General features: G+C 43.4%; 1 protein-coding gene across 9 annotated transcripts in view; it reads left to right on the plus strand.

Moving 5' to 3' along the window:
• Window positions 1-20,047, plus strand: part of LOC132836999 (AP2-associated protein kinase 1-like) — a 128,229-nt gene that overhangs the window by 37,871 nt on the left and 70,311 nt on the right. For all 9 annotated transcript variants that reach the window (XM_060856619.1, XM_060856621.1, XM_060856618.1 and 6 more), the window contains exons 6-9: window positions 10,928-11,009; window positions 12,355-12,487; window positions 16,772-16,875; window positions 18,058-18,137. In XM_060856619.1, the coding sequence (XP_060712602.1) occupies window positions 10,928-11,009; window positions 12,355-12,487; window positions 16,772-16,875; window positions 18,058-18,137 (399 nt within the window). The remainder of the gene's footprint in view (window positions 1-10,927; window positions 11,010-12,354; window positions 12,488-16,771; window positions 16,876-18,057; window positions 18,138-20,047) is intronic.

The raw sequence follows: 20,047 nt of genomic DNA on the forward strand, positions 1-20,047 counted from the left end.
TAACTATCAAGAATTTCAGAAATGTATTGAGGATTATCACAAAATCTTTCTGTATCATCCACTTGAATTTGAAACGTTCCCAGCAGAATGGTAGCAGACGTTCTGTGAGTGAGCTCAGGTCATGTCTGAAGACTGTTATTAGGTTGGAATTGTGAGGCAAAGAATATGTGGTTTTATAATAAAACAAAGAACTGCGGATGCTGGTATTCAGAAACTAAACACAAACGAAAATGGGAGAGAAACTCAGCAGGTCTGACAACACCTGTGCAGAGAAAACAGAGTTAATGTTTTGAGTCAATGACCCTGCTTCATGGCTGTTCTCTGTGTGTTTGTGACAGTGTTGGGAGCCATCTGAGAATTTGAGTCATGCTGTAATTAAGTGCATTGTATTGACAAACTGGTGGAATGCCAGGGATGGATGAAGTGTTGTCTCATTCCCCTCCCTAAATTTTTGAAGAGCAATGTTGTCAATTTGGTTGTTGAACCAAGAGGCAGTGTTGGTTTAAGTCTTGTGTCTTGTTTCCTGGAATGCCATAAACATCAGAAGAAGTGATTCTTTCCGAAATGTGCATTTGCAGATCACGTCTCCTTGACACAAGGCTTTCTTGCTCTTAACAGCTTTTCTGAGCAAACAGACCAGTGTTCATAGAGCTAATAATGGAGTGGATGCATGTTCTGTGGGTGTGTCTCCAGCTGCAGTCAGAACAACGCCATCTCCTTTAGTGTGTGAACAGCAGTGAGCTGGTTTCAGAGCCCAGACACATGCAGTGATGCAGACAGAATGCCTCCACGCCACTTCCTATTTTTATTTTTATTTTTCTGAATTCTGTTTCTTATCCCTGATCTTCAACGGCCACGGGATCTACTTCTTGGGTAGGATGGATGAGGGTCCTGCAGGCAGAAGGAGTGAACGCGAAGAAGGAATAGAATCTTGCCTTTTTTTTTCACCACACTTATGAAAGTTTCCTGCAAGCTAAGACCAGAACACTTGCTGTCCTCAGCGATTTATTTTAACAAATCCCTTGCATTTGTGGAAGCATTTCAGGATCTGTTCATATGAATGCAAAGTAGAAAATGTCAGCGCCAGTCCAATGTAGGTCCCAACAGCATTGTCAATCCATTTTCCTGAAGTGCTTTCAACACAGATCGAGAAGTGAAGGTGAAGGGAAATTGGGCACAGAGGTTGTTTTAGTGTTGCTCTGCCAAAACTCTGATGAAATTCAAACGCATCCTAATAGAATGGAAGGACCCAGTCTTGCAGCCAATTATGATCTCATAGGTGTGGAAGGATAAAAATATCTCCAGACTTGCTAAACAACAGATTCAATGTCAACAGTAATTCTCAACATGCATTCTACAGTGCTTCTTTAAGGAGAAGTGGTTTCTGGCTGATGCATTCAAAAGCCTTGACAATAAAAAGATGAAACGGCTCAGCAGCACTTATTTTCATTGAGCTTTCTATTCTGAAGTGCTGGAATACTTGACTATATATGGTCATGCATTCAAAGAAAAATGCTTGTGCTGTGAAACCCTTTGTTCCCAGGCTTCTTGGCAAACAAGAAGTTTGATCGATTTGTATAAAGTGGAATCAGTTCAGTCTGCCTGCATGCCACTTTGAGACGTGATCTGAAAACACTACATCAGATGCTATGTGAATATTGTCAATACACAATTCTACCTCATGAGTACCCCTCATGATCCATCCACCATCCCTAATTCAGTACAATGCTTGTCTAATATCCACTGTACAATGACTTTGAATTTTCTCCAGCTAAATATTGAGATAATCGAACCAGAACGTGTTCTGAGCCACTGAATCCAGATCTCTCTTGGGCAACGATCTGTGCTTAGACCAGACCCTTGGCAACCTCGTCTTCGTTGTTGGAATGAGCTTCTGACTATAGGCATATTCCCTTGTGTCAAGACCAGCTTTTTCAACATTGTAGATGCCAAATGTATTCTTGCCTCAACTCAAGAGCTGCTGATGTCCCGCACAGGATGCTTCCATTGTTGTCAGGACTCGCAACTTCTCATCTTCTATCTTAATCTTTCATCTTTCAGCTGAATCAAAACTTGCTGCTTGCTACCCCCGTGCTTACTGGCCCACTTGAGATGCTGAAAAATGTGCCACTGAAAAAGCGCAGCAGGTCAGGCAGCATCCAAGGAGCAGGAGAATCGATGTTTCAGGTATAAGCCCTTCTTCAGGAGTGAAGAGGGCGTGCCAAGCAGGCTAAGATAAAAGGTAGGGAGGAGGGACTTGGGGGAGGGGCATTGGGAATGCGATAGGTGGAAGGAGGATAAGGTGGGGGTGGGGGCAGAGAGGTCAGGAAGAAGATTGCAGGTCAAGAAGGCGGTGCTGAGTCTGAGGGTTATGTGACGGATATGGAAGAATCCCTTGGGGCCTTGGAGGGAAGTGAGGAGGGAGGTGTGGGTGCAAGTTTTGCATTTTTTGTGGTTGCAGGGGAAGGTGCCAGGAGTGGAGGTTGGATTGGTCGGGGGGGTGGACCTGACGAGGGAGTCGCAGAAGGAGTGGTCTTTCCGGAATGCTGGTATGGGAGGGGAGGGAAATATATCCTTGGTGGTGGGGGCTGTTTGGAGTTGGCGGAAATGATGAAGGATGATATGATGTATCTGGAGGTTGGTGGGGTGGTAGGTGAGGACCAGAGGGGTTGTGTCCTGGTGGTGATTGGAGGGTCGGGGTTCAAGGGCGGAGGAGTGGAAAGTGGAGGAGATGCGGTGGAGAGCATTGTCAACCACATCTGAGGGGGAATTGCAGTCTTTAAAGAAGGAGGCCATCTGGGTTGTTCGGTATTGGAATTCGTCCTCCTGGGAGCAGATGCGGCAGAGGCGAAGGAATTGGGAATATAGAATGGCGTTTTTACAGGGGGCAGGGTGAGAAGAGGTGTAATCGAGGTAGCTGTGTGAGTCGGTCGGTTTATAGTAAAAGTCTGTGTTGAGTCGGCCGCCCGAGATAGAAATGGAGAGGTCTAGGAAGGGTAGGGAGGGAGGGATCCTTCCATATCCATCACAAATTCACCTGTACCTCCACACACATCATTTACTGCATCTGTTGCACCCGATGTGGCCTCCTCTACATTGGGGAGACAGGCCGCCTACTTGCGGAACGTTTCAGAGAACACCCCTGGGACACCCGCACCAACCAACCCAACCGTCCCGTGGCTCAACACTTCAACTCCCCCTCCCACTCCGCTCAGGACATGCAGGTCCTTGGCCTCCTCCATCGCCAGACCATGGCAACATGACGCCTGGAGGAAGAGCACCTCATCTTCCGCCTAACAACCTTCCAACCACAAGGGATGAATGCAGATTTCTCCAGCTTCCTCATTCGCCCCCCCCCCCCCATCTTACCTCAGTCCCAACCCTCGACTCAGCAACGTCTTCTTGACCTACAATCTTCTTCCCAACCTCTCCGCCCCCATCCCCTCACTGGCTTATCACCCTCACCTTAACCTCCTTCCACCTATCGCATTCCCAATGCCCCTCCCCCAAGTCCCTCCTCCCTACCTTTTATCTTAGCCTGCTTGGCACACCCTCCTCATTCCTGAAGAAGGGCTTATGCCCGAAACATCGATTCTCCTGCTCCATGGATGCTGCCTGACCTGCTGCGCTTTTCCAGCGGCACATTCTTCGACTCTGATCTCCAGCGTCTGCAGTCCTGACTTTCACTTTAGATGCTGGTTGATTAAATCCATTTTTGAAGAAATTTCATGTTTTCAAATTCGTGGCAGTTGATCTTTCCAGGCTTTTACGAGGTTCTGTGCCTTTTTTCAGTCCTGCAACTGTTCGATATCGATGTGTTTCTCTGACTGTCAACTTGTTCAGTTTTCAATTGTGTCCCCATTGGCTGCTGAGCCTTCTGCTGGATTGGAATTTTGTAAGTAAACCTTTCTGTTCTTCTTGAAGACAACACTTTCTAAAGCTCATCTCTTTGACCAAGCTTTTGGTCCTCTGCCCATATATATCTTTACTTAACTCAGTGTTCACTATTGTTTGGTGTCACTCCTGTTATGCTCCCTATACTCCATGATGTTCAAGGTGTTGTGACCATCCAAGTTGGAGATATCTTGGTTCTGCTAATTTTGATGTGCCCTGAATGTGTGTCCATTGGCTCAGAATGGCTGAAAGTGGGAATGGACCTATAAATAGGCCGAGAGAGTCGAAAGAATTTTGGAGCGTTGTGCCAGATGATGAGTGTGCGTGTGCAATCACAGTGATCCATGGTGACATCGATTGACATTTGCTTATGAGCAAGACATTTAAAAGAATTGGGACTGTGTGAGCTTTGCCTCCAAAGAGTGTATGGAAAGGGTTAGCAATCAAACTACAAGCGCCCCCGACAAATGAATGACGCTGAGAAGAGGGACAGTAAATACAGACTGAAGCTATTCTATCTGAATGCACACAGTGTAAGGAATAAGCTAAATGAGCTCCTGACGCAGATAGAAATCAGCAGTTATGATGTGGTGGGCATCGTGGAAACAGGGCTGCAAGGCGATCAGGATTGAGTGCTGAATATTCAAGGGTATACATCCCATTGAAAAGATAAGCAGTTGGGCAGAGGGGGTTGGGTTGCCTTATGAATGAGAAATGAAATTAAATCGGTACTAAGAAACGAAGTAGGGTCAGATAATGTAGAATCTGTGTGCGCAGAATTGAGGAACCACAAAGTTTAAAAAAAACATAATTACTCCAACTATGTACAGGCCTCCTAATAGTCAGGAGCTAGGGCATAAGATACACCAGGTGATAGAAAAAATGTTTCAGAAAGGCAAAGTTACGGTGCTCTTGGGGCATTTCAACATGTCGGTGGACTAGGAAAATCAGGTGATAGTGGAATGCAAGAGAAAGGACTTTGTAGAATGTCTACAAGCTGGCTTTTTGGAGCAGCTTGTGGTGGAACCCACTATAAATCGGAAATACCGGATTTAATGTTGTGCAATGAGGCAGACTTGATAAGGGAGCTGAAGGTGAAGGAACCTTTCTGAAGCAGTTTTCATAACATGATTGAATTTACTCTGCAATTTGAGAGCAGAAGTTAGAATCAGAAGTAACAGTATTACAGCTGAATAACGGCAACTACAGTGGCATGAGGGAGGAGCTGGGTAGAATTTGAGAGTAAGCCCAGTCAGAGAGATAGTGGAACAGCAATGGCAGGAGTTTCTGGGAGTGATTCAGGAGACGCAGCAGAGATTCATCCCAAGGGAAAAGCAACAGTGAGGATGAGGCAACCATGGCTGATGAGGGAAGTCAAGAATAGCGTAAAAGCAAAAGAGAAAGCATATAATGTGATGAAGGGAGATGAGAGATCAGAGGATCGGGAAGCTTTCAAAGACAAACAGAGGGCAACAAATTAAGAAATAAGGAGGGAGAAGGTAAAATATGAGGGTGAGCTAGCCAGTAATATAGAGGAAGACTGTAAGAGTTTCATTCGATAACAGTTTTTGAGAAGATTCATAGCTCAGATTGATCAGTATGTAAGTGAGCTCACTGGGCTATAAAGTTTTCAGACATTTCGTCACCATCATCAGTGCGAGTCTCCGGTGAAGTGCTAATGTTATGTCTCACCTCTCTACGAATAGGTCTTGGTTTCTTAATGTGGGTAGGGAGGTAAATGTGTTCCAAGTCCATGTGTTTATTCATGGAGTTCTGGTTAGAATGCCGTGCCTCTAAGAATTCTCATGCATGTCTTTGTTTTGCCTGTCCGAGGATGTATGTCAAAGTGGTGTCCTTCTTTGTCTGTATGTATAGAAATTAGTGATAGTGGATCGTGTCCTTTGGTGGCCAGTTGGTGTTCATGTATCCTGGTGGCAAGTTTCCTGCTAGTTTGTCCGATGTCGGATTTTTTTTTAATGGTTCTTGCATGGTATCTTGTAAATGACGTTAGTTTTTCTGGTAGTATCTAATGGATCCATTACATTCATTAGTTGCTGTTTGTGTTGGCCACTGGCCATCACCAAGGAGAAGGTGCTGGAAAAACTGAATGGCCGAAAGGTGATTAAGTCACCTGGACCAGATGGACTACACCCAGAGTTTCAAGGAAGATAGCTGAAGGGATAGTCAAAGCTTTTGTGGTGATCGTTCAGAAATCACTGGACTGAGGAATGGTCCCAGAGGGCTGGAACATTGCAAACTTTAAAAAAGGAGTATGGCAAAAGATGGAAAATTACAGACCGTTTAGCCCAACCTTGGTTGTGGCTAAGATCCTGGAATCCATTGTGAATGATGAGATTTCTGAATACCTGGAAGTGCCTGGTAAAATAGGGCCAAGACGGCATGGTTTCATCAAGGATGGGTGGTGCCAGACAGATCTGCTGGAATTCTATAAGGAAGTGATGAGCAGATTAGACCAAGGAGAACCAATGGATGTTATCTATCTGGACTTCAAGAAGGTGTCATACAAGAGGCTGATGAGTCATTTCGGGGCCCATGGTGTGAGAGGCAAGGTGCTGGCATGGATAGAAGCTTGGCTTTCTGGCATAAAGCAAAAAAGTGGGGATAAAAGGGTCTTTCTCAAGAGAGGTGACAAGAGGTGTTCTGCAAGGCTCCGTGTTGAGACCACAACTTTTCACTTTATACATTAATGATCTCCGTGAAGGAACTGAGAGCAAGTCTGGCTAAGTTTGCAGATGATTCAAAGATCGGTGGAGCAACAGGTGGCATTGAGGAGGCCAGGAGTCTGCAGAAGGATTTGGACAGGCTAGGAGAGTGGACAAAGAAATGGCAGATGGAGTACAATATGGGAAACTGTGAGGTCATGCACTTAGGTAGGAAGAATAGACTACTTTCTCAATGGAGAGAAAATTCAGAAGTGCAAAGAGACTTGGGGGTTCTCATCCAGGATTCTCTCAAGATAAATTTGCATGTTGAGTCAGTAGTTAGGAAGGCAAGTGCATGATAGCATTTGAAGGGACTTGAATATAAAAGCAGGAATGTACTTCTGAAGCCCTACAAGGCTCTGGTCAGACCACATTTGGAGTATTGTGCACAGTTTTGGGCCCCATATTTCAGGAAGGATGTTGTGGCCCTGGAGCGTGTTCAGAGGACGTTCACGAGAATGGTCTCAGGAATGAAAGCTTAATATATGAGGAACATTTAAGGACTCTGGGTTTATGTTTGATGGAGTTTAGAAGGATGAGGGGGAATCTAATTGAAACATACAGAATACTGAACGGGCTGGACAGATTAGATGTTGGGAAGATGTTTCCATTGGTAGGAGACACTAGAACCTGAGGGCACAACCTTAGAGTAAACAGAAGACCTTTGAGAACAGAGATGAGGAGAAACTTCTTCAGCCAGAAGCTGGGGAATCTGTGGAATTCATTGCTGCAGAATGCTGTGGAGTGTCAGGTCATTGAGTATGTTTAAACTGAGATAGATAGGTTCTTGAGTATCAAGGGGATCAAGATTATGGGGAGAAAGCGAGAGAACAGACTTGAAAAACTTATCAGCCATGACTGAATGATGGACTTGACCCAATGGGCTGAATTGCCTAATTTCTGCTTCTGTGTCTTGTGGTCTTATGATGTTTTTCATGATTTGGCAAAGGTTATGAAGTTGAACATAGCATAAGAAATTGGGCATGAATAATGTAATATTGAAGAACCCAATGGCATTCATTGTAACTCAGCATGATACCATAGAATCACGACAGTGTAGAGGTAGGCTACCAACCGTCTGAAGAGCATCCTGTCCAGGCCCACTCCTGTCCCTGTAACTCCGTATTTCCCATGGATAGTCCATCTTGCCTGCACGTGCTTGAACACTGGGCAGTTTAGCATGCCTAACTTGCACATCTTTGGAATGTGGGAGGAAGCCGGAGCATCTGGGGGAAACCAACGCAGACACAGGAAGAATGTGCAAATTGTACACAGACAGATGCCCGAGGGTGAAATTGAAACTCGATCCCTTGTGCTGTGAGACAGCAATGCTAACCACTGGAACCACTGTGCCAGCCCAATGTCTTATGCACTGTTGTGGATCTTCTCAGGTGTTGTTTCAAGACTGTATAAAAGATGACAAAGTTGTTTTCCTTCCAGAACTGTTTCAGGCATTCATCTCAACTATTCTTTGTTTCTAGCCTATTAGCTCATATTACATTACCAGACCCTCTCCAGTGATCTTTCCTTTCAAATCCATCATGGGAATCACCCATGAGTGGGGCTGGAAAAGCACAGCAGATCAGACAGCATCTAAGGAGCAGTAGAATGGACATTTTGGTCATGAGCCCTTGATCACAGCTGCCTGACCTGCTGTGCTTTTCCAGCGCCACACTTCTTGACTCTGATCTGCAGCATCTGCAGTCCTCACTTTCTCCTTGGAATCACCCATGACTGCACTCTTCAGTTGTTTCATTGTTTTTTGCAACTCTTTACCAAATACTTGAACACAGAACATCGAACATTACAGCGCAGTACAGGCTCTTGATGTTGTACCTACCTGTGAAATTAATCTGATGCCCGTCTAATCTACATCATCCATTATTTTCAATATGTATGTCAAATGCCCATTATGTCAGTGAGTCTACTACTGTTGCAGGCAGGCTGTTCCACACCCCTACTACTCTCTGAGTAAAGAAATATCTGTCCTAAGTCTATGTTCCCTCATGTTAGCCTTCACCATCAGAGGAGAAAGGCTCTCACTGTCCACCCTATCGAACCCTCTGATTATCTTATATATCTCGATTAAGTCACCTCTCAACCTTCTTCTCTCCATCAAAAACAACCTCAGTTACCTCAGCCATACCAGACAACATCCTTGTAAATATCCTCTGAATCCTTTCCAAAACTTCCACATCCTTCCTATAATGCAGTGACCAGACCTGTACGCATTACTCCAAGTGCAGCCTTACAAGTGTCTTGTACAGCTGAAGCATGACCCCGCGGCTCCAAAACCCAATCCCCCTACCAATAAACGCCAACACACTATATGCCTTCTGAACAACCCTTTCAATTTGGGTGGCAACTTTCAGGGATTTATCCACCTGGACACCAAGATCTCTCTGTTCATCTACACTGTCAAGAATTTTACCATTGGCCCAGTACTCTGTATTCCTGTTACTTCTTCCGAAGTGAACTACCTCATACTTTTCAGCATTAAACTCCATTTGCCACTTTTCAGCCCAGCGCTGCATCTTATCAATATCCCTCTGTAATCCACAATATCCTTCTGCACTATCTACAACTCTGCCTACTTTAGTGTCATCTGCAAGTTTACTAATCCATCCTTCTATGCCCACCTCCAAATCATTTATAAAAATGGCCTGTCTACATACTGTGTCAGAAAAGTCTCCTGCACATAATGAACAAAAATTGACCCATCTAAAGTACTTGAACTATAGAATTCCCGGTCAATGTTGGGGAAGTTAAAGTCCCCCGTAACATCAACCCTGTTACTCTTGCTCCTGTCAAGTATCATCTTTGTTATCCTTTCCTCTACATTCCTGAAACAATTCGGAGGCTGAGAGGAAACTCCCAACAGGGTGACCTTTCCTTTCCTGTTTCTAACCTCAGCCCAAACTACCTCAGTGGATGAGTCCTCAAACTTTATCTGAGTTGCGGTCATACTACCCTTGATTAACCATGCCACACCATCTCCCTCTTTTACCATCTTCTCTGTTCTTGCTGAAATATCAAAATCCTGGAATCTGCAACAACCATTCCCGTCCCTCCTCGAGCCATGTCTCTGAAATGGCCCCGACATTGAAATCCCAGGTACCGACCCATATTGCAAGTTCACCCACTTTATTCCGGATGCTCCCGGCATTGAAGTACACACGTTTAAATCCAACATCCTGGTTGTCAGTCCCTCTCGCGACCTTGCAAACCTATTCTGGACCTCACTTCCCTCAAACTCCAGTATACTGGAAGTATGATTCTGGTTTCCATCCCTCTGTTGCATTAATTTAACTCTTCACCCCCCCCCCCCCCCACCTCCCAACCGTCCACAGAGCATTAGCAAATTCACCCCCCCAGGATATTGGTACCCCTCTGGTTCACTTAGATTAGATTAGTTTACTTACAGTGTGGAAACAGGCCCTTCCACCCAACAAGTCCACACTGACCCGCCGAAGAGCAACCCACCCATACCCCTACATTTACCCCATTATCTAATGCTACGGGCAATTTAGCATGGCCAATTCACCTGACCCGCACAGAGGTCAGGTGAAGAGCATCCTGTTTAGCAAAAATGAAGCATAGTTCCAGCAATGTGTTATGCTTCAATTGGTAAGATGTGAAATCAAATCTTTAGGCCTTCAGGTCCAATGTTCTAATGCAGCGATGGTATCATGGGTATGACTCTGTAGTACATTGCCATACTGATCCTGGGACCTAATACAACATGGGGTCTTGTTTGTTTTAATCTCAAGTCTAAATCCTAACCATTGTTTGATTCCTGGGAACCAAATTGTCAGATGTGTCAGTTTAATTGTGATTTTCCCTTCCCCCATTTCATTGCTGTACCAGGAAGATTAAAAAAAAACCTTGTGTTAATGTTTCACCTTTTGCCCCATGAAAGAGTTTTGCATACCATGAATTATTTTGAGATGTTGTCATTGTTCTTTACTGGCAGCCATTACGTCTCCAAAAGAAGAGACATTCTCTTGAACTGCTGTTTGGTTTTGGCTTTACTCGGGGTGTTATAACAACGGGGAATATTTGCTCACAATTCGTCAGGAGGTACACCTCTGAATAAAGGCATTTCGTGCCACATCAGCTGACCTAATGTGTTCCGATGGCATTGGCCCAAGTTGATCAGATTTATTGACATGAGCTTGAATTTATTTCTATTGGCTAACCTGAAAGGCCGCAAGAAAGGCAAATCACTGTGCACTCGAGAGAACCAAAACAAGAAGTTCCAGTCTCAACCCTAAAAAGCTAATATTGGTGAAATCTTTGTGTTTTTTTAGGTACACAACTCTGTCCTACCGAGCCCCTGAAATGGTCAACCTTTACTGTGGCAAACCTATTACTACAAAGGCTGATATATGGGTGAGTAAACGGAAGCCTTTGTTGTGGATGCACTGTAAATGAAAGCACTTAGTGACAGGATATTCTTTCTGAGGCATTTCCCGATTCAGTGCTGTTGATGTAATGGAAATAATTGGCAGTGAAAATCTAGAGAATGAAAACACATAACTACGTTACCAGTAATAGAAACAAACGAACTTATATTTGTATAGAGCTGTTCAGAATGTCAGCATGTCCCAATGGTCGGGGCAACTAATCTCGGCAATCATTTCCATGCCAAAGCATTATTTAAAATTTATTAGAAGCTGAATATCACGCCAAAAGAAAGCAGTGATCTCATTTGACAAGATGCTTCCCCTGATTGTTCACACTTCATAATAAGAGACAATCATAGCAAAATTACACTGTTCAGACCTTGTTGTTCAGATCGATTGACTTGAATTTTCTCCGTGGAGTACAACTAAGTCTGTCTATTTCTCTTTGACTTGCACTTACCTTCCCTCAACATTGCACTTGTTTCCACATGATTGGATATGCCATGTTGTGGCCAAATGAGTGTGATCATCTCCTGATGCTGTTTGAAAAAGAGCAGATGACTTGTCCTGACCAATATGCATGACTTGGCCAATATCTTTGAAAGGGTCCATTTGATCACAAAGGGCAATGGTGGCTATGGGATGTGAATGAAATCATTTCGAGCTCGTATATTTTTCACTTCGCCTAACATTCTTTTCACGCGAGTGCTAAAGTATTCATGAGATTATCAAGTGACAATGGATTTTCCCTGAATGCTATAGCTGTTGCAGAATATTTGCAGTCAGATTGACAAGCAGCACTTTCGTTAATTCAGTGCGATCTATTGGCATGCTGATCATAATAGACACTTTGAATTTAAGTTTGTATTTTTATATGTCACAAAGTGTGCACAAATTGATTTGAATTGCTCACAGTCACAGTAGCTTTTGACCTTCTCAGTCACTGGAATGACTAGCTATAACCTCCATCCCCTCTTGGGAAAGAGCTTTGAAACCCATTCTTGTTTTAATGTGAAGCAATTGTCCCCTCTTCCCAGGACATCACTGTATGTGTGGGACACAGTTCTGTGAAAGCTCCTGCTACTTTGAGTAGTTGCTTTCCACCTTCATACCATGATCAAACAAATGACAAATCTTTGAAGAAAATAATAAAATTTCACATTCCGGAAAATGTGGATGCAAGATCATATGTGGATACTTTCTTGGCTCGAATTACCCAAGCTGGGAAGAGCCGCTGGTTGAGTTACCTTGGGGAAAAAAGATAACTTCTGCTTTTTTTTTTGACTTCTTTTGATTGAGACTGGTCATATTCTTCTGTTTTTTTCTTTCAGGCTCTCGGATGTTTACTGTACAAACTTTGCTTTTTTACACTACCGTTTGGAGAAAGCCAGGTTGCAATCTGTGATGGGAGCTTTACAATTCCAGACAACTCCAAATACTCCAGCGAGATGCACTGCCTAATAAGTACACACTGTTACATGTTTCAGTTTCTGCTAGGCTCCTTTTGAGAATGATAGTACAATTAAGCTAGAAGGTTAAAAATCGATTTGGATAGATTTACAGTCTGTGTTTTTTAATTGAACAATTCGTCAAGTCCAGCATCATCAGAAGCTCACATATTGTGCATTTGGCTGATCTTCTCTCAGAAATGAAGTGTTGAAACCTAGAAAGTGTTGGATTTTCAAAGATGTTAAAAAGTGCAGAACTCTGCAATTTGTGGTGAGACTAAATGATTCGAACTTCCCTACACTTGTTGTATTTGTCAGGTTTGTGCCTGTTGTCATTGTCTGGTCAAGTGTTCTGAAGTTGTGAGTGAGTTTCAGGTCTATTACCTTGACTGTATTTGCAGTCAAGTTGAAGACAACAGTGACACTCTGTCTATTGCGGAGTTGCCCTGAGATTGAGAATGTGTATTGCATATATATATTTTTGAACTATTCACAATGACGTGAATGGCACTTGTGCAATAATTTCAATCATGGGTACAGGTGCCCAATGCTTTGCCACAGACTGCCACGAGTGCAATGCATAGAGACAGGAACAGGATTCAATCCAAATGTTAAGCAGCTGCTTCTGTTTATGGCATCATACTGTCCACTTATTGGGACAAAGCAGATGAATTAATGTATCTTAATCAAAGTTTACTTTTTCAAAGTTTGGGAGAAGATTTGTAGCTCGGGTGCTCGTTGTTGTGGTTCTGTTCGCTGAGCTGGGAGTTTTTGTTGGAGACATTTCGTCCCCTTTCTAGGTGACATCCTCAGTGCTTCATTCCTGTGAAGTGCTTCTGTGATGTTTCCTCCGGCATTTATAGTTGTCAGTTGCTGTCTGCTGCAGTGGCCGGTATATTGGGTCCAGGTCAATGTGTTTGTTGATAGAATCAGTGGATGAGTGCCATGCCTCAAGGAATTCCCTGGCTGTTCTCTGTTTGGCTTGCCCTATAATGGTAGTGTTGTCCCAGTCGAATTCATGTTGTTTGTCATCTGCATGTGTGGCTACTAAGGATAGCTGGTCGTGTCGTTTCGTGGCTAGTTGGTGTTCATGGATGCAGGTCGTTAGCTGTCTTCCTGTTTGCCCTATGTAGTGTTTTGTGCAGTCCTTGCACTTTCTCCTTGGTGTTGAGGTTGTGTGTTTGTCTTTTCCTTGTTATCAGAGGTACGATACTTTGTCTCACTGTTTGTTGTGCCTCTTCTGTCAGTCCATTGTTCCTGAGTGTGCATTCTAGTGCTGCTAGGAAGTCTGCTGTCTTGGCATCCCTGTGGTTGTAGTTGAGTCCCTTGGCCAGTATTGTTCTTTCCTTGTCTGTGGGAGAGGTTTTTTACCCAGGTTGTGTTGTGTCCTCTTCGTTGTGTGTTAGTTTGGCCATTTTTTTCTTTTAGTGCCGTTTTTTTGCAGCGTGTGGTCCTGCCCTGTACTGTGGTGATAGCCTGTTCTATGGTCTGGATCCATTCCTGATTGGTGGTTTTTGAAATTAACGATTTTTGGCACGCAATTTCTTGTCTGTATTTGTGAAGTCTGTTGTGAGCATCTGTAGTCATTACGTGGATCATCCTGAATCCGTTCTGTCTGGCTGTGTCCCTGGCTTGTGGATTGTTGACTGGTGGTCTGTATCTGACACATGGTGGAAAGATTCGATTCTTTCGGCATTCATGCAGGAACCGGAGTTGTTACTATGTGACGCTTAGGCGGTTGGCACAGGATCCCATTTCCTGGCTTGTCTTAGCGTCTCTCGCCCGTAGGTGTTCAAAGTTTGTGAGAAGATTTGTAGCTCGGGTGCTCGTTGTTGTGGTTCTGTTCGCTGAGCTGGGAGTTTTTGTTGCAGAGGTTTCGTCCCCTTTCCAGGTGACATCCTCAGTGCTTGGGAGCCTCCTGTGAAGTGCTTCTGTGAAGCAGGGACTGCACAAAACACTACATAGGACAAACAGGAAGACAGCTAACGACCCGCATCCATGAACACCAACTAGCCACGAAATGACACAACCAGCTATCCTGAGTAGCCACACACACAGGTGACAAACAACATGAATTCGACTGGGACAACACTACTATTATAGGACAAGCCAAACAGAGAACAGCCAGGGAATTCCTAGAGGCAAGGCACTCATCTACTGACTCGATGAACAAACACATCGACCTGGACCCAATATACCGGCCACTGCAGTGGACAGCAACTGACAACCGGAAGCGGCAGAGACCAGCCACTCTAAATGCCGGAGGAAACATCACAGAAGCACTTCACAGGAGGCTCCCAAGCACTGAGGATGTCACCTGGAAAGGGGACGAAACGTCTGCAACAAAAACTCCCAGTTCGGCGAACAGAACCACAACAAAGTTTAATTTTAAACAGAAAATATTATTTCACAAGCATTTCCTAAAATTAGAATTCCACTGATACTTTGAGACAAAATTGGAATCAAAATTGAACCAGTCAAACGCATTTTATCCCGGAGGTTATAAATGGATGAAAACTTGCAAGATTGGTGAAGGTGAAGAAGACTGATGTGCAAGGAGCTGGAAATATCTCACTGCAAGAAACTGATTAAAATAATTCTGTGGGCTGTCATCCTGTTACATCTGTCACGCTAAGTCCCAATAATTTGGATGTGAATGTTCACACAACGTTGTCTGCAGGGTGACGATTTAACACTGCTGTATCTTGAGGAGAGAGCTGCAAGTGACGATGAGCCACTTGTTCTGAAACCCTCCAAGGTAAATAGTGGACAAGTCAAATCCCAGGCTTGACAGATAATGAGTTTAATTTTTTCAACTGGTTGCTGTGGTGGTTGGCCACTGAAATGTGTTACAAGAGGGCGTACTGTTCTTTATCTCAGGATTGTGGAGGTGGTGGCATGCTGGTCATGTTAGTGAATTAGTTATCCAGAACCCAAGGTCATGATCTGGAGACATGAGTTTGAACTCGACTCTTACAGATGGTGAAAGATGAATTCAGTAGAAATCTTTAACAGACAGTTGGCCTCATGGCGATCACGTAACCATTGTCAATTATTACATAACCCACCTGGTTCATTCCTGTCCTTGCAGGAAGCAAGTCTGCCATCCTTACCTGGTTGGCCCACACGTGACTTCAAATGTGCTTGAGTATCCTCTGAGCAATCACAAATGTATAATATATGCTGGCTCAGTCAGCGAAGCCCAAATCCTGTGTATGAACAAAAACCAACGCTGTTGTTTTGAATGGACCAAGTCGGGAAAGTTTGGATAGAAATCTTCAAGTTCTTCGAACTGAAAAATGTTCTGGATTATGACACAAAAGAGAGCAAAGATACCGTACAAAGCAGCATGTCTGTATTTTTATATAGAAGGCCTTTAGAAAGATCTTAGCTCAAATGGCAAAATGAAGTTTCAAACTGTTCTCTAATACTGTAAGTACAGATATTCAATTCTCAAGGAACTTTCCGCCCCACTCAATACTCCAACTTTTCAACTGACGCCTCCCACTTTCTTTTCCATGGACGGTGGAGGCAGTTTGGCCTGAACATTTTTAAGTTCTAACAACTTGAAGATTTCTATCCAAACTTTCCTGGTTTGGTCCATTCACAAGAACAGCATTTAAGCTGTCGTGACTGGTTGCTCTGAAGGAAAACTTGATACCCCTGCTTGGAAAAAGTTTTCTCCCTTCTGGACTGAACAGTCTTTAATCAGAACTGAGACCTCGAACCATCCGCTCTGAAGTCAAAACTAAATGAGTGGCTTCCTGTTGCAAACTCAGCAATATTAACGTTCCATCCATTAACACTACATCACAAAGGCTTGACTCAAGTTACATGCTTTGTTGCAGTTGATGCATTTGGGTCACTGTTGCAAATTATTTTCTGATATGCTTCTTCAAAAAAAAACCTCCATTTAACCGGTCTGATTCATTTGTCTTTATTTTAAACCCAAATTGACTGAAATTTTGACAAGCACTTGTTGCTTGGAACAGAGACAACAAGATGGGAAGAACAAAGTGAAACATCGTTGATGCTTTCTGTCTCTGGGCAGTTGTGATTTATTTTATTTGGGCTTGTTTCTCAAGAATGATCTCCTTACTGTGTCTGAAAGGGAGCTGTTCTTGATGGTTAGAGTTTAAGATATGTGAATAAATGTACCAGAGCATTGAAAATGAAATCTGTCTCTGAACATGCAGCAGTTTTTTGAGTTGTGTAGTCAAATACATTGATGCTTCCTTTATATTGAAGCTGCAGTCATTTTAGTATGAACAATCTACTGATAGTGATTTCCTTTTTTCAGGATTTATGCTCGAGCCAGACCCAGACAAAAGACCTGACATTTACCAGGTGTCGCACTTTGCATTTAAACAAATTGGGAAGGAGTGCCCTGTCCAGAATGTCAGTGTAAGTCCAGAAATAATGAGGCTTTGTCAGGCTGGCCTCGAGGTCAAGAATGTCACATATGTTTTGAGACTTAGACGCACAACTAGAAAGACTGACTGTGTTGTGGGTACATTGTTTCAGCTTCTGTGTACTGAAAGAGAGAACCTTTTACAGATGTGCTTGTGTTAATGTGACAGTTTCCTGATGTTTTCCATTAAAAGAATATTTGAAGAGAGCATTTTTGACTAATGCAAGACCATCGAAAGAAATAGAATACTTGCAGTTGAAAAGCAAATTCGTAATTGTGCATGAGTGACTTGCCTTGACATATCCTTGTTAGTAAATCAAATAAAGTGAATTCTGCCAAAGTATGTCAGGATTACCTGAATGTCTAAGGTGATACGGGAAGGTGTTAAAAGGGATCCAAGGGGTAACTTTTTCACTCAGAGGGTGGTACGTATGAGGAACGAACTGCTAGAGGAAGTGATGGAGGCTGGGACATTACAACATTTAAAACGGTTCACAAATAGGAAGAGTTTAGAGGGATCTGGGCCAAATGCAGGCAAATGGGGCGATATTACTGTAAGATATCTAGTCAGCATGGACGAATTGGACTAAAAGATCTGTTTCTATGCTGTACATCTCTTTGACTCTCTCAATCCAGTTGGAAAATGTGCAAAACAACTTAAGCCCATATTAAGTGTTGGAAAGATCTGTGGTTCTTCAATGGGTTCGTGAAACCAAATTCATCTGTTGTGCATTCACATTGAACAGTTTTCTGTCACTGAACTATCTGAGTCTTGACACAGCCAGCATAAAAAGATCTATAATATGTCTGTTGAGAGTGGAAAGTATATGACATTGTGGAACATAGAGAAATGGAAACTGTGCAAGAAACTTAGCGGGTCTGGCAACATCTGTGGGGAGGAAACAGAGAAAACATTTCAAATCCAGTGACTCTTCTTCAGAACTGGCCACTGTCCTCGAAGTGTGAACTCTGTTTTCTCTCCACAGATGCTGCCAGACTTGCTGAGTTTGTCCAGCAATTTCTGTTTTTGTGTGTTTCAGAAAGCCAGCATCCACATTTCATTGTTTTATTTTGGTGTGACAAGTTGTGTTGAGTCTGTGATGGTTGAGCTGTGGAGAAATCATGTGCATTTGCTTGCGTTTTGAAGTTGATGTAATAATAGCTTTCTTTTACAGAACTCTCCCATTCCAGCCAAGCTTGTTGAGCCAGTAAAAGCCAGTGAAGCTGCAGCTAAGAAGACACAGCCCAAGGCGAGGTTAGCACTTTCACATACCGTCTTGCATGTAATTAGGCGGAGGAGGCAATTGCCTGGAAGTGCTTCAGTGACTTTGACATAACAGCATCAAGACTTGGATTTTATTTTGTGCCTTTTGGGAAGGGAAAGTGTTTTGAATCCAGGGAGTACAAATATAACATTGCCAAGCCTTTTGGGTTTCAGTTGGGTAAGCCTTGTTTTTTGTTGAATGTAATTTTGGTTTGCTTCTGGCTTAGAGGACTAAATGTGCATTGCAGACTTGGCTAACTTCTGTGTATTAGTCTGGACAAGGAGATCTGGGTGGGTGTTTTATTGGTTCAGCACTTAATTTCCACCTGGATTTTTCTCAGTTGGATATTGATACAATGCCCTAATTCAGCTCCCAAGTGGCTCAAGGACTGATAGTTATCTTTGAATGCAGTGATTGTTGCACAGACAAATCCCTAAATCATTCAGTTCCGAGTTCATTATTTTTGATTCAAATGGGGAATGCTGGGAACATTTCCTTGTTCAGAAATGCACGAGTGTGTGGAATTTGGCAGAGGCACAGGGATCCATTAAAAGAAATCTCAATCATCCAATGTTGGAGAAAGGACGAGTCAGTTGTGCTCATAAAATTGGTGGCGGAGATAGTGGATGTAATGCCAAACAAGTGGGCTGCTTTGTCTTGGGTGGTGTCAAGCTCCTTGAGTATTGTTGGAGCAGCATTCACCTGGCCAAGTGTGGAGTATTTCATCACTCTTCTGACTTGTGCCTCGTCAATAGTTGACATGGTTTGAGGAGTCGGGAAATGAGGTATTCACTCCACAATTTCAAACCTCTGACCTGGTGCTGTAGCCACAGTCTTTAAATGATGAGTCCAGTTTGTAATCACTCCATCCACTACTGACGCTCAGTAGTAGCAGTGTGTGCTCTCCACAAGATGCAATGAAGAAATTCACCAAAGATCCTTCGTCAGCATCTTCCATCCTCTGAACTGTCCCACCCAGAAGCACAAGGCAGCAGATACATGGAACACTAACTGCTGGAAGTTATCCTCCAAGCCACACATCATGCTGAGTTGGAAATATGTTGCTGTTCCTTCATTGTTGTTATGATGTAGAGGTGCCAATGTTGGACTAGGGTGGACAAAGTTAAAAATCACACAATTCCAGGTTATAGTCCAACAGGTGTGGAAGTACAAGCTTTCACAGCTACCTGGCAAAGGAGCAGTGCTCTGAAAACTAGTATTTACAAATAGACCTGTTGGACTATAACCCGGCTTTGTGTGACTTTTAACTTTGTTCACTTGTTGGTTGAAATCCTGGAATTGCTTCTCTGATGTCATTATGGGTCTACCTACACCCAATGACTGCAGCAAATAAAGCTCACTGCCAACTTGTCAAGCTCTGCTTGGGCTGGGCAATAAATGCTGGTATTTATTGATATAGTCTTGCTATAGTATCGCAATGCCCATATCGCATGATAATTCATATAAAAAGTGCTGGTGAACCTTTCTGGTTCCCTTACTGTAGTCCTTGCAGAAACTAGTCATTTGGTGCCCGACCACTTGTGCTAGATAAGTATAGTGTCAGTGTTTGGATTTTGTTTTATTCACTCACAGGATGAGGGTGTTGCTGGACAGGCCAACATTTATTCCCCATCCCTAATTGCCAGAGGGCAGTTATGAATTGACTACATGCTGTGGATCTGCTGTCACATGTATGTCAGACCCAGTAAGGATGGCAGACTTCCTTCCATAGAGGACAGATATTGTATATTGTATATGTACAAAGTCAGTGTGATGTTGACATACAAGTCATTAGTTTGACTGCAGGCTGAGTACTGTTTCGAGTTCTGAACCAGTGGAAATTAGACATGAAAAGCTGCAGAACATGGATGGCACTGATTCACCAGGTGTTAGCAGCAGG

Source organism: Hemiscyllium ocellatum, chromosome 48 (genome assembly GCF_020745735.1).
Source record: "Hemiscyllium ocellatum isolate sHemOce1 chromosome 48, sHemOce1.pat.X.cur, whole genome shotgun sequence".
NCBI classification, from domain to species: Eukaryota; Metazoa; Chordata; class Chondrichthyes; order Orectolobiformes; family Hemiscylliidae; genus Hemiscyllium; species Hemiscyllium ocellatum.